At 39.0% G+C, this 14,778-nt stretch overlaps 1 protein-coding gene across 1 annotated transcript in view; it reads right to left on the bottom strand.

Moving 5' to 3' along the window:
- The window catches only part of LOC132707336 (low-density lipoprotein receptor class A domain-containing protein 4-like), a 115,670-nt gene that overhangs the window by 96,531 nt on the left and 4,361 nt on the right, over window positions 1–14,778 (bottom strand). The window contains exon 2 of the mRNA XM_060679147.1: window positions 13,355–14,032. Coding sequence (XP_060535130.1) covers window positions 13,355–13,388 — 34 coding nt within the window. The 5' untranslated portion in view covers window positions 13,389–14,032. The remainder of the gene's footprint in view (window positions 1–13,354; window positions 14,033–14,778) is intronic.

The following is a 14,778-nucleotide window of genomic DNA, read 5'->3' as shown; positions in this document are numbered from 1 at the left end:
TTTTCCACTATGGGTTGTAGTGCACTCGCCAAATGTTTCTCCAGCTTGCATACTGGTGAGTTAAAGGCGCTCACGTTTGGACGCAGGGGAACCCCATCATTATGTTTCTTTGGGAGCCCGTAGAATTTTGGACAACGGCTCGCTTTTTCCCTGGGTATAAGTTTCTTTTTTGTATCTTCGAGAATTTTGGACTTGGTGGTGGTTTTGCCTGTCTTAAACCTCTGGCGACATCTTGCCTTATTAACTCCGCATCTTGTTCGACGGGTATTCTTTTTGGAGCTATTGCATAGTTAAACCCCTAGTTCAGCACGCTGACCTCTGGATCGGAAAGATGGTATGCTGAAATATTATGAACTGTACGGCTTTGGTTTGTGTTTGGCAATTGTCTAGGTTTCTTGGAGGAGGATTTCTAATTTCTTCCACAGCTTTTCTTTGTCTTTTTCAGCGCACCATAATGTCCCACAGCAACTGAGATTTCGTTGCTTAGTATCAGGTGGAGTCTGAAAAGTTGTCGCTTGAAGTAGGGCCTTGCTAGCTCTGTCCAGGATGGCTTGCGTCTTTCTGGTGCGTGTGTGGTAAGACAACCTCGTAAACGTTGGCAGCAAATTCTGGTTGCGGCGATTTATAAGAAAATTCAAGTTACATGGCTGAATAACCTTCCTTTGTCTTAGTTTTTCATAAAGCTTGGTGGTTGAAAAGGTCTCCTCCCCGTAAAGGTGTGTAATATTTTCACGTATTGATTCACGGATGGAAAAATGGGTTGATAATATGTTCCTGCATCCGACTGGAATCCTGCAGACGTTTCACCGGGATCTTACTTTTTTGTAACCCATTTACCATTTTAGTTGGAAGCTACGGCTCCCCGAACCTGCGGTAAATTCAGCCACAGCGTTCGTCCTGCTTTCTTTTTTTTTAACCACCCCGTTTGTAGTCGAACGCCCGCTCGTATAGCCGGGAATCCTGCTGGATCGATAACCACGACGACGACTACTACCACGGACCGAAAATATAAGTCCTAAATGTCAGCGGCAGCTCCCGTGTTTTCTTTGTTGTCTGGATTGCCGACAAATAGTTTTCGTTCCGCAGCGAGAGCGGTTTCCCGGTTTTTTCAGACCGCCTCCGCCGCCCCCACCGCCCCCGTACCCGCGGGGTCGCTTTGAGCGGTCACTTTTTGCATCCGCTCCGTTCTTTGTTCGGTTACGTCACGCGTATAGCCGTGGATCCGACGACTTCGTGTCTGTTTGTTAATCGTGCAGTATTTTTCGAGATGGTATCAAATGAACGAATGTTCAAATGATCGAAAATCCCGAACGGCGTTCGAGTTCGGGCGGGGGGTGGTTTGTAACAGCCGATCTGCCAACAGCTGGGTCGCGACATATACGTGGTCGAGTGACAGAATGTTTAAATTACTTCTACGTTGCCGAATATGTTCCCAAAATATTTGGTTTTTTAACAAATGTCTGCAAAATAAGGTTTTTCCCAAACACATAAAATTGAAAACCAACAACAGAAATCCCGTTGCAAAGAAAGCCCAGATCCAATAGACATGCGACAAGGTAAAGAAGTTGTTAATAATAAAAAAATTTCTAGAAATGTGTAGTACATTACACTGTATGACAGAAAACTATATAAATATTACTAAATTTCAATTATGTTAATGTAATTTTAGAAATGCCGAAGGTTCCATACTTCATATATAATAAATTTCAATTATGTTAATGTAATTTTAGAAATGCCGAAGGTGCCATCAACTCAGTATATGGTAATTTTTGAAGTCTTAAATAAATATATTTGACGTTTAAAAATAAAAATTATTATTATAGGATTTTACTTGGACAAGGCATTGGATTGTGGATTGTATGTCAAATGCGGATGGAAAAAAATGATGGCGGATATACTGTTTTGGGAAAATTTTTGTTTCATTTCAACCATTTGAACAGTTTTACATCATAAAAGAGAACAATCAGTACAAATATTTCTGCTACACCGATTCAACAACAAAAGATTTGGCTAGAACAAATTGCACAGTGAATTCAGTCAGCTTATAATCAGTTTTATTCCCATCATCAGCTGTAAACCCTACCTATTTTGTTAAAAAATGAATTTTGTTGTGGACAAAATTTTTATAAATTTGATTTTATAGACCTCAACCAAAACCATCACAAACCGCCTGAGCCAAAAATTTGATTTCTACCAACCAGTAGAGCAAGCCGGTTTCAGAAAGGGTTACAACACCATCGACCATATCCAGACAGTACGCACGCTGATAGAGAAATGTACGGAATATAATGTCCCACTCCACATGGCCTTTATAGACTACCAGAAGGCGTTTGATTCAATCGAAATTTGGGCAGTGATGAATGCAATGAACAACGCCCGCGTAGACTGGAGATATACTCGCTTACTTCAATACATCTACGAGACTGCCACCCTACATGTAAGAATCAATGAAGACTGGATCACCGGAAAGATTCCAGTGAGAAGAGGCGTGAGCCAAGGTGACACAATCTCACCTAAATTATTTAGCCTAGCTATGGAAGATATATTCAAACGATTGTCATGGGAAGAGAAGGATATCGATATAGACGGAAAACGCCTCAACCACTTACGATTTGCGGACGACATCGTTCTCTTCAGCAACAACACAAATGAGTTGATAACAATGAATCAAGAACTGAAAGATGCTTCCCAAGCTGTAGGCCTCAAAATTAACCTCCAAAAAACTAAACTTCCGAGCCCTGACAATATAAAGGTCTCCATTGAAAATCACGAGTTAGAAAATGTCAAGGGATATATATATATATATATATATATATATATATATATATATATATATATATATATATATATATATATATATATATATATATATATATATATATATATATATATATATATATATATATATATGATGACACTATATTCAGGGATATCATCCGTTCGCTCATTGAACTCCGACTGGAATCTTGCAAATCCTGCATCCGACTGGAATCCTGCAGACGTTTCGCCAAAATCTCACTTGGCATGTTCAATGCTCGCGCTCCGAAAACACTTCGAACACATATATATATATATATATATATATATATATATATATATATATATATATATATATATATATATATATATATATATATATATATATATATATATATATATATATATATATATATATATATATATATATATATATATATATATATATATATATATATATATATATATATATATATATATATCCAGGACACAACATCCAGCTTGGGAAAGAAAATCAGACAGCAGAGATCACCGGAAGAATCAATCTCACCTGGATAGCATTCGGGAAACTTAGCTATATCTTCCGCAACCCGACTATACTAGTGAATTGGAAAAAGAAGGTCTACAATATGTGTATCCTCCCAGTAACAACATACGGACTCGAGACTGTGACGCTTACAGTGGGCAGTGCAAATCGACTCCGAGTCTGTCAAAGAGCAATAGAGAGAGCAATGCTGGGTGTAAGCCTAAGAGAGAGGATCAGAAACGAATCGATAAGGAGAAGAACAGGGGTCTGTGACGTTGTGGAGCGGATAGTGAGTCTCAGGTGGCGTTGGGCAGGACACGTTGCTAGAAACGATCTGAAATGAACCAAAACACTAATGCGGTGGCGTCCAAGGAGAACGAAAAGAAGTGTGCGGGGCGTCCTCAAGCGAGATGGATAGATGACATTCAACGACATGCTGGGAAAAACTGAATGCAAACCGCACAGCAAAGGTTGGTATGGAAATCACTGGAAGAGGCCTATGTCCAGGAGTGGATGTCTAGAGGCTGAAGAAGAAGAAGAAGACGTCAACTTTTACCTTAGGCGGTGACTGTAATAAATACAAGGCGATAATGACAACAAAATATTCAAAAGATACTCAGGAGTTAATAAAAAATATTCTTTTGAACGCGGGTTGCAGCCCCCTTCGATGAAATTAACCTATATTTTTTTGGAAACAATAATTGACAGTACATCCTGTACCTTTAAAACAAGCACCGCTTTCCTAATTCGTATTCGGGTTATACCTATCTCGTATCGACCGTCAAATTGCAAAGTCTGACATTTGACCGTCTGCTAGGAGAGGCGAGATTCACCGAGATTCACCGAGACTTTCCGAAACGGGACCGAACGTCGTTCGGGATTTTCGATCATTTGAACATTCGATCATTTGTGGTGTTTCCTATTTTTCGAGACATTCGGTTTTGATTTAAAAGCACATATGTCGTAGATACCCGCCGCGGATTATAATAAAAATATCTTGAAATATGTATAGTCTACTCGACGTAGTCGACTGTGGATGTTGCGTGTAGATTTAGGGTTCGTTCACCTCGAGCCGGGGACCAGACGAACCAACTTGGATCGGGTTTTCGTTGCGTAACCAATGGTGCGTGTGGTTTTTTGCCCCTCCGCCGCAAGGTCATCCGGCCGAGGCCAAGGACACGCCGCGCTTGGCTATTTTAAGCCCCGGACGAAAATTTCCACCGACTCTGCAAAAAGTCGGGTCTCAGTGGCGGGATACGAGTAGCTTGGGACGTATAATTTGGTTCAAATTAGACCGTCGATCGACGCATCTGTAGCAGAGTTGATAAAAAAGGGCTGTCGTGTTTCTCAACCTCTAGCGGGAGCAACTGTAGTCGTCACCGTACGTGGCCACGTGGTCACCCCTTATCCGATGATCATCTTTGGCATATAAAAAATTGAATCTGCCCCTTTGAAATTCAAAATACGCGTTCGCCATTACGACCGGTTTTCAGCCGCCGGCACGTGTCGTTGACATGACACGGGCTAATTAGATCCGGACGGATCGATCCTCGTTCCCCCCGCGGTGTCATCCCCGACATAGAGGCCGGTCTTCTGGGGAATGTTTAAGCGCGTTTCGCACCACATGTTGTTTGCCTCACCACGTCGCTAACAAATTTCCGCAACTTTCGACATGGTTTCCATAAATTCCCAGGCGATTTTACGAATTACTCAAAAATTTACTACCATATTTTCAAACAAATATGCGCAAATCTCTATGAGTTTAGAGGTCACTTCAAGCATTCCTGCAAGATTCGCGTTAATACGCTTCGAGGTTTCCATGGATTCCAAGACGATTCCAGTGAAGCTATTCTTGCCACGGATTCCTACGCGATAAGCGTTGGTTCCAGAGCGATTCCCATAAGAGAAAATATACGTATTCGTTTCTTTAGCTTTATATTGCGATTTTTTCCCAGTCGAGTTAATTGACGACGTATTTTTATGAGACGAAATTCCGATAACATATTATTTGCCTTTTGCGCATGGTTGGATAGTTGCTGAACAATTTCCCCCTATTTCCACGGATTCCCAGAGGACTTAACGAATTCCTACGCGATAGGCGTTAGTTCCAGAGCGATTCCCGTGGGATGGGACAGAGAATATACTTATTCGTTACTTTCGCTCCATATTGCGATTCCCGAACAATCTCAGCCGAATTGAAATCGATTTCCACTGGTTCCTATTCGACCCGAGTTGATTCACGAGGTATTTCTATGAGGCGAATTGCAGGTAACATATTATTTACCTCTTTTGTATAGTTATGTAGTTATAAGACAATTTTCTCCTATTTCCACGGATTCCCAAACGACTTAACGGATCTCTACGCGATAGGTATTGGGTTACAGAGCGATTTCCATGGGATGGGGTGCATATAATATATTTATGGTTTTTTTTTTGACTTCCTATTGTGATTCTCGAACGATCTCAGCCGAATTCCAGGAGATTTCCATAGATTTCATGACGATTCCACTGTTTCCGGCCAGAATCGAGTTAATTCACGAGATATTTTTATGAGACGAGATGCAGATATGCGTTGGTTTCAGAGCGATTCCCATTGGATGGGATGCCGATAAGATACTTATTGCTTTTTTTTCGCTTCATATTGTGTTTCCCGAACGACATCCGCCGAATTCAATGCGATTTCCATGGATTTCATGTGATTACACTGGTTCCTGCCCTAGTTGCGTAATTCACTAGGTATTTTTATGAGAAGAAATGCAGATAATATATTATTTAGCTCTTTCGTATGGTTATGTAGTTATAAAACAATTCTCTCCTATTTCCACGGATTCCCAGACTACTTAACGGATTCCTACGCTGTTCATTGTTTTCAGATTGATTCACATTTCGACGAAGTGCAGATAATACATATTACTTTTCTCTTTTGCTTGGTTACGCAATTGCCAATCATTTTTCTCCCATTTCCACGGGTTCCCAGTTAACTGGTGTTGGTTTCCGAGCGATTCCCACGAAACGGGGTCCAGATAATATACTACTTGTGTCTTTCGTTACACTGTGCGGTTACCAAACAATTTCAACCGAATTTAACGCGTTTTCGATCGATTCCGAGGCTCTTCCTCAGATTCCCGTCCGATTCGCGTTAATTCCCACGGGATTCCCTATACATGAGAGTTATAGTCCCCGCGGGTGGCGGTTACCTGCCGACTAGCGTTTCGGATTTCACACACACACACTCCGCGGCGGGTGCAAACGATCGTTCACGTGGAACGAGATCGCAGTCACCCCTTAAAAAGATTAAACACTAAACCGGTTCGACGTTTAAACGCTCTCACCCCGTCGGGGGGGGTGCGTGCTGCGTGCTGACCTATATTCGAGACCAATTTAAATTCGCCCCCGTGCAACGCGAAAGAGGGGCGGCATAAGTGCGTTCCGAATAACGCGTGACCGGGTTCGCGCGCCCTCCGACGTTGCCGCGTCGCGTCGAAACCGGCAACGCCGCGCGCTTTTGTTTGCAAACGACTGCCCGGCCGAGAGGGTGATTTTTTCTTGCGCCCTCGCCGAAGTGTAAAAGACCGACCGCGGCCGTTGCCAAGTCGCCCTCGATGTTTTGTGTGTCGCGTAATTGGGCGACGATAAATAAACGCGACGACACAATGCGGCGGAAAATCTATTTGGAACGCTAGCCGCTTAGTCTGGCCTAACGCGATGTTGCCAGACTCTTACTCTTATTTGATACTTTAACCCGCGTCTGTCGGCGCCTTAAAATAAAGTATTTGTAATTTCCAGTATAGTAAACACAAAAGAGTTTATTATTCGACAGTTATTAAACAATTAATTAATATTAATTTAACTAATTAGTTAATAATTTGGAGACAAAAAATTATAAATTATAGTTAATGTGATTAATGAATTTCTAGTCAACGAAGACGGTTTTGAAAAATTATTGGTTAATCAATAAACAATTCTTAATCACCTAACTAATTAATTGGTGAATTATTAATTAAATAATAAATTAGATTATGAGCCGTTAATTATTTTTCAATTAATGTAAACCATTTGTTTTTGCTCAATATTGCTGATCAAAAAAATTAGTCGTTTAATTAATTATTAATTGAAAATTGATTTTAATAAAATATTTTTGCTAAGCGATGTGCGACACAAAAATCAGTCGTCTACCCAATTACTAATTTTAAAAGAGAATTGGATACTTATTAATTAATTAACTAAAAAAAATGAAAATTAATTAACCAATTTACTAATGAACTGGATAATTTTTAATTTATTAATTAATTGGAATATTATGAACTGTGAAAAGTTATGGCAAATAATGTAATTGATTCATTTTTGCTAAACAAAGTCGGTCCAACCAATTAGTTGTCTAAATAATTAGTAAAAATAATTAGTAATTAACTGTATAATTAATGGGGCGACAATGAATTGCGTAATTAATAATTTAATTAATTGTTTAATTAATTCTCATTGACTATTAATAACAAACGAAATAATTATTAATTATTGAATTGAAATTTGATTTTCCTAATTTAAAATGAATTGGATCAACTAAAAATTGGAAAATTCTTAATTAATTTACTAATGCCCCGGATAATTATTAATTTTTTAGTTAAAATAAAATATCGTGAACCGTACAAATTATGAAAAATAATGTAATTAATTCATTTTTAGTAAACCATGTCGGTCCAACAAATTAGTTGTCCAATTAATTTGCAATAAATTGTATAATTTTTATGCAATGGATTATTTAATTTTAATCAGTTCATAATTTATTGATTAAATGATTGATGGATGATTAACGTGTTACATTATATATATATATATATATATATATATATATATATATATATATATATATATATATATATATATATATATATATATATATATATATATATATATATATGTATATATATATATATATATATATATATATATATATATATATATATATATATATATATATATATATATATATAGGTCTTTTTTTCTCATAATAAATAAAATGTCAATACGGGCCTGCCTCGCCGCCGCGAAAAATTGGACGTAGTGGCAACGTCACCGCGTACCTTTTGGCAACGTTAACGCGTTACTAATAGCAACGGAAATAGATACCGGTCCACCTATAATTATTACGGCCGTCCGCGCGTACTTGTGCGTGCGTGCACGGGGATCGAATAGTTACTGTCGAAAAAAATCGGCGAGGTTGCAAAAATAATAAAAAAAGTAATAACAAGATTGCTTTCGAAAAATCGCCATTGGGCGGGTCAAGTAGCGCGAAGCAGCTTTTGTTTTCTAAAAGAAGCCGTAGTTTCTTGTCCTAGAGGAACGCATTGTTTTTCTATCGTGCTCCCGCGGACCACTATGGAACTTTCGCAAAATCAATGTAATTATATTGTGCATGCGTCCTGGTGTGTCTTTCACATCTCGACGAACTTCAAAGTTTTTAATATTGCATGGAATATCGCAAAAAAAAATATTTAAAAAGTTTAAAAAAAAGTTTTAGCTGTTTATACGGGCTATATCGTCATGTAAAATAAACTGACACCTAAAACTCGGATTTTAAATTATTGCACACGCGATTTTTAATTTTTCAAAAATACTTCCCGACCCCCCAGCCCCCCATTTTCAACAGGTTCCGTCACGGGGCAAAGCTGCGTATATGTGCCAAATATGAAGTCGGTTGCTTCAAATTTCGGACACTTATCGTATTTTATAGCAATGTTCAAAAAACTGTCGAAAATCGTGAAAAAAAGGTGGATGTCGAAGTCGGATCGAGGCCATTTCTTACAAGCTTATGTGTCTCGTAGAGGAAAATTTCAATATCGTATCTCCAATGGTCCGAAAGTTATTCGGGAAAAACTAAAACACGAGAACGGAGAACGGACAGACGAAAAAAAAATTTCGACGTTGATCATTTCTGTAGCAGGAGCGATGCGCGCGCGCCTACGCCGTCTAAATTATGCAAATTGTTCAATTTCGTGGGCCTAAGCGTCAGGTCGTTACGTTTGCCGTTTTACGTACCCTACGTCCTCTCTTATTTTTTTTTTCTCAACGAGAATCGCATAAAGTCGAGCTACGTGGGACCGCGACTACCGCCTCGCAAGTTTCGAGCTTAATCGGACCCTAGTGCGACACGAAAAAAAAAATAAAAAAATTAAATTCCACTCCGCGTATTTTAACTTTCAACCCGTCCCAGCGACCACGAATTAAAAAATTTCACATTAATGACGATTTAACTTGAATTCGGTCTTTGAGCAAGCTTTGATTTACCAGGTATGGTCTGTTCATAGATATAAGAAAGTGACCAATTGCTTTTGAATGGGATTATCCACCACCACCACCAGTGTTCGAAGTGTTTTCGGAGCGCGAGCATTGAAGATGCCAAGTGAGATTTTGGCGAAACGTCTGCAGGATTCCAGTCGGATGCAGGATTTGCAGGATTCCAGTCGGAGTTCAACGAGCGAACGGATGATATCCCGGAATATAGTGTCATCACATTTTTCCATCCGTGAATCAATATATATATATATATATATATATATATATATATATATATATATATATATATATATATATATATATATATATATATATATATATATATATATATATGATGACACTATATTCCGGGATATCATCCGTTCGCTCGTTGAACTCCGACTGGAATCCTGCATCCGACTGGAATCCTGCAAATCCTGCATCCGACTGGAATCCTGCAGACGTTTCGCCAAAATCTCACTTGGCATCTTCAATGCTCGCGCTCCGAAAACACTTCGAACACATATATATATATATATATATATATATATATATATATATATATATATATATATATATATATATATATATATATATATATATATATAATCTTGAATTGCACGGGAGTGAAATCTTAGTTAGAATTTTTTTTTTAAACTTGAATACAACATTTCAATTTTTAGTTGCGTATGACGCGTCTGCGGCGCTACACGTTAACGGGCGTTTTGAGGTTTTTGCCAAAGGGCACCGCGTCGGGCCGTTCGGGCAAATGGCTGCGGTCCCGCGCTTATCGCGAACTTTAAATTTGTCCCGGCCGAGTAAGACGGGAGGCACGTAATTCAGCGATACGATCTATTCAAAAGAACGTCTGTAAACCGTCGAGATCGCGACGATAGCGCCCCGCCGCGCATCTGATTCGACTCGTTTAAATTGCAACCCACTCCGACGGCGGGTTCCGTGGGACATAAATCTGTCTCGTTACGCGGTCAAATTGTTTACGTCTTCATGTCTCGCGGGATTGATATGCCGAAAAGGTGGACGACTCGCTCTGTTCTCTTTTTTTTTATTTTCGGCGTGCGGGGCGCGGCGGGACGGGGTTGGGCCGACAAATTGTTCTCTCGCGATCGCAACGACGTCTGTCGAGCAGGCGCGCGCTTAGAATACAAATTGGTCGGCGAAAAGGGAACGAACCCGTCGAGATCCGAACCCTCCGAACTTTTGTCTCCTCGCGTATCTCTAACGTGATATTCTAACTTGAATTCCACCAAAATACGCTTTAGTCCAACCAGAATTCTGCTAAACAACCCGTCGCGTCGTGGTGGTTTAAATCTTGAATTCGACAGGAATTTGATTCTATGAAAAGGAAACTTCTATAAACTTTGCGGGTTTTTCTTTAATGGTAAATTCTAAAATTCTACTAAGTTAATCGTTCACCAAACTCTCGAGCTCGTTTTAAAGTTGAATTCAACAAAAGTTACATGTAAGATTGTTTTATAACTTGAATTCTGCAAAAAGTAAACTTCTATAAACTTTTCGAGTTCTTTAATGTTGAATTCTAGAGGACTTATTATTATTTTTATATTGAATTGGGCAGGAATTACTTCTAACATCGTTTTATAACTTGAATTCTGCAAAAAGGAAACTTAAATCACATAAATTTATCGGGTTCTTTAATGTTGAATTCTAGAGAAATTACTTATTATTACATTAAAGTTGAATTGGGCAGGAATTACATCTAGCATTGCTTTCTAACTTGAATTCTGTCATAAATAACTTCTACAAACTTTTAGGATTCTTTAATGTTGAATTCTAGAGGAATTACTTATTATTACTTTAAAGTTCAATTGGGCAGGAATTACCTCTAACATCGATTTATAACTTGAATTCTGCAATAAGTCAACTCCTATAAATTTATCGGGTTCTTTAATGTTGAACATCGCTTTATAACTTGAATTCTGCAACAAGTAAACTTCTACAAACTTTTCGGGTTCTTTGTTGGCCCCTAGAGGAATTACTTATTATTACTTCAAGGTTGAATTGGACAGGAATTACTTCTAACATCGATTTATAACTTGAATTTTGGAATAAGTCAACTCCTATAAATTTATCGGGTTCTTTAATGTTGAATTCTAGAGGAATTACTTATTATTACTTTAAAGTTGAATTGGGCGGAAATTACATCTAACATCGCTTTATAAATTGAACTCTGTAACAAGTAAACTTCTACAAACTTTTCGGGTTCTTTAATGTTGACTTCTAGAGGAATTACTTGTTATTACTTTAAAGTTGAATTGGACAGGAATTACTTCTAATATCAATTTATAACTTGAATTCTGCAAAAAGTAAACTTCTGTAAGCTTATCGGGTTTTTTAATGTTGAATTCTAGATGAATTACTTATTATTACTTTAAATTTCAATTGGGCAGGAATTACATCCAACATCGCTTTATAACGTCAATTCTGCATACAGAAAACTTCTACAAAGTTATCGGGTTCTTTAGTATTGAATTCCAGAGGAATTACTTATTATTACTTTAAAGTTGAATTGGGCGGGAATTACTTCTAATATCGATGTATAACTTGAATTCTGCAAAAAGTAAACTTCTATAAGCTTATCGGGTTCTTTAATGTTGAATTCTAGAGGAATTACTTATTATTACTTTAAATTTCAATTGGGCAGGAATTACATCCAACATTGCTTTATAACGTGAGTTCTGCAAAAAGAAAACTTCTACAAAGTTTCCGGGTTCTTTAATGTTGAATTCCAGAGGAATTACTTATTATTACTTTAAAGTTGAATTGGGCGGGACTAAGGACTAAAGAACGAAGTTTTAGAACTTGAACAAGAATTATCTTCGCCGTAATTGTCCACGCAATGTAGCACCGATTAGTACTTGAATTCAAATCTAAATTCTACACTAATTCCATTACTATCAATCTTTCGGGTGCGTTTTAAATTTAAACTCAGCAGGAACTATTCGTAACGTAACTTTGTAACATGAATTCCGCTTGTTAATGTTGAATTGACGATGAATTACTCCTAAGAATTATCTTCGCCGTAATTGTCCACGCAATGTAGCACCGATTAGTACTTGAATTCAAATCTAAATTCTACACTAATTCCATTACTATCAATCTTTCGGGTGCGTTTTAAATTTAAATTCGGCAGGAACTGTTCGTAACGTAATTTTGTAACATGAATTTCGATTGTTAATGTTGAATTGACGATGAATTACTCGTTCGAATCGGTTTTGTGCAAAACCAATTTTTCACCAAACTTTCGGGCCCATTTTAAAGTTGCGATTCAACAAATGTTGAGCTTGAATTCTACCTCTTAATCAGCCATTTTTAAAATGTAATTCAACGGAAATTCCCTTTAACTCCGACCTTTCTAAGATTGAATTCAATATGAGTCACAAGCAATGCAAATTTTTTGATTTGAATTCTACAAAAAATAAAACACCGACTTTAATTGAATTCAATGTAAGTACAATTGTACTGAGCCAATCTTTAATCAAGCCTCCGGGTTGTCTTGCAATTGGAGCCTTTTGTTTTAGTATTTGCGTGGAGCCTTGAGCACACTGCTCGTAGTCACCGTAGTCCGAGAACAAAAATCGCCTGCTGCCATGATGACAACGCAACACCGAGTGTTGCAGTAATTTTATCTCTCGTGATCCGAATTATTCGAAAATAAATAATTATCGTATACCACCGTAGCGATGCGCCCGCACAAGCGTCCGGCAAATCGGCCGGTCGTAGTCGGATCCGTAGCTGCCGTATATTCGAAACTTCACTTACATGAATCTGTATCCTGCGCATGCGCCGGTGGCATGGACAACTGGTGGTTCGCTCTCAGTCGACCTCGGTCGGCAGCGTCCTCGTGGCTTTGGCGCGCTCGGTTCGCGTTCTCGCTTAAATTTCCGCCGCGGACACCTACACCGACAAACGCACCCGCGTACGATGGGTCCGCGTCACGACGCCTCGTGGAAGTTACGCTAGTATCACTTTTCCGGTCGGACCGGCCTAAAACTAAACTGGAAGGGGTCAGTTTGGAATTGCAAGGGTGGCGAACGGTCGGGGGCGGTGGCGACGCCGCCTCTGTCCGGTTCGCCGTCGTTGTCAGTACTGCGACGACGAGAACCAGTATGGCGGCCAGCTGATTAGCCTTACGGGCTGTGGTCGATATCGTGACCAACGAGCCCACATACAACGACAACACGGTGGTCGGTATAGTGCTTTTCACGTTGTACCGGTGGTATCACTGAGACGCGGGGCGTTACGGGGGGAGCTCACGTGACGCGGCGCACGCGCGCTCTCTCCCAGTTCGACGTGCATTCGTTTGCGGTGACGGGGGAGCGCAGTGGCGGCGGTGGGTGGCTCGCCGGTCGCATCGTGTAGCGGCGGGGGCCGTTCGTTTTATTATAGTTCGTTCACTGTGCGTCGGGCGTCGGGACAGCGGCGTCGGAGACGCGGCACCTGCAATTCGAAAACGTGGCCGGTCAGAATTAAAAAAAAAAAACGGAAAATACAGGTTTTTTCCTATTTTTATTGCCGCTTAAAAGATTATCCATAGGATAAATGATAAACTCGTTTTTGTTTAACCAGTGACGTTCGTGAGACCGTTTTAATTAATTAAAAGGATAAAAAAGGAGGTACGCCGATTAAGTTCACATTCAAACAAAACAAAAGTCTCGACAACGGTTCGTTCTAGGGAACGAGCTGAAGAGAATATGAATTTATTCACAAAATTACGATAAAACATTGGCGTACCACATTTATTATTTAAATTACTTAAAACGTACGACGAACGCCACTGACTAAACAAAAAAAAAGGGTTCCCCAAAATTAGGTGACCTTTACATATTTCTCTGAAAACAAAGGAAGTGGCGAATTTTTTATGCTTAATGCGAAGAAAATGTGCTTAAAACTTCAGAAAAAGTTCAGTGGCGCACGTTTTATCAAACAATGTTTGGAATTCATAACTATCACACTGCGTCTGGGCATTATGCAACTTGCAATGCACCTCTCCAAATACGACCAAACCCCACGGCCTGCCGATATCCCTATTTGACCTTTGGAAAATTACACAGGGTGTTTCAAAAAACATGTGCCAATACTCCGCTCTAAAAAATACGGCGTTTTCAAAATATGTTCAATTTTTTTTTGGAAAATGAGTAACTTTGCTTCAGCCAGATTAAAATTATGAGATGTACGCCATTGTT

This window comes from Cylas formicarius, unplaced genomic scaffold (assembly GCF_029955315.1).
Source record: "Cylas formicarius isolate icCylForm1 unplaced genomic scaffold, icCylForm1.1 PGA_scaffold_9__14_contigs__length_23061073, whole genome shotgun sequence".
NCBI lineage: Eukaryota > Metazoa > Arthropoda > Insecta > Coleoptera > Brentidae > Cylas > Cylas formicarius.
The sequence above is the reverse complement of the archived record's forward strand: the minus strand, read 5'-3'. Positions and strand labels throughout refer to the sequence as shown.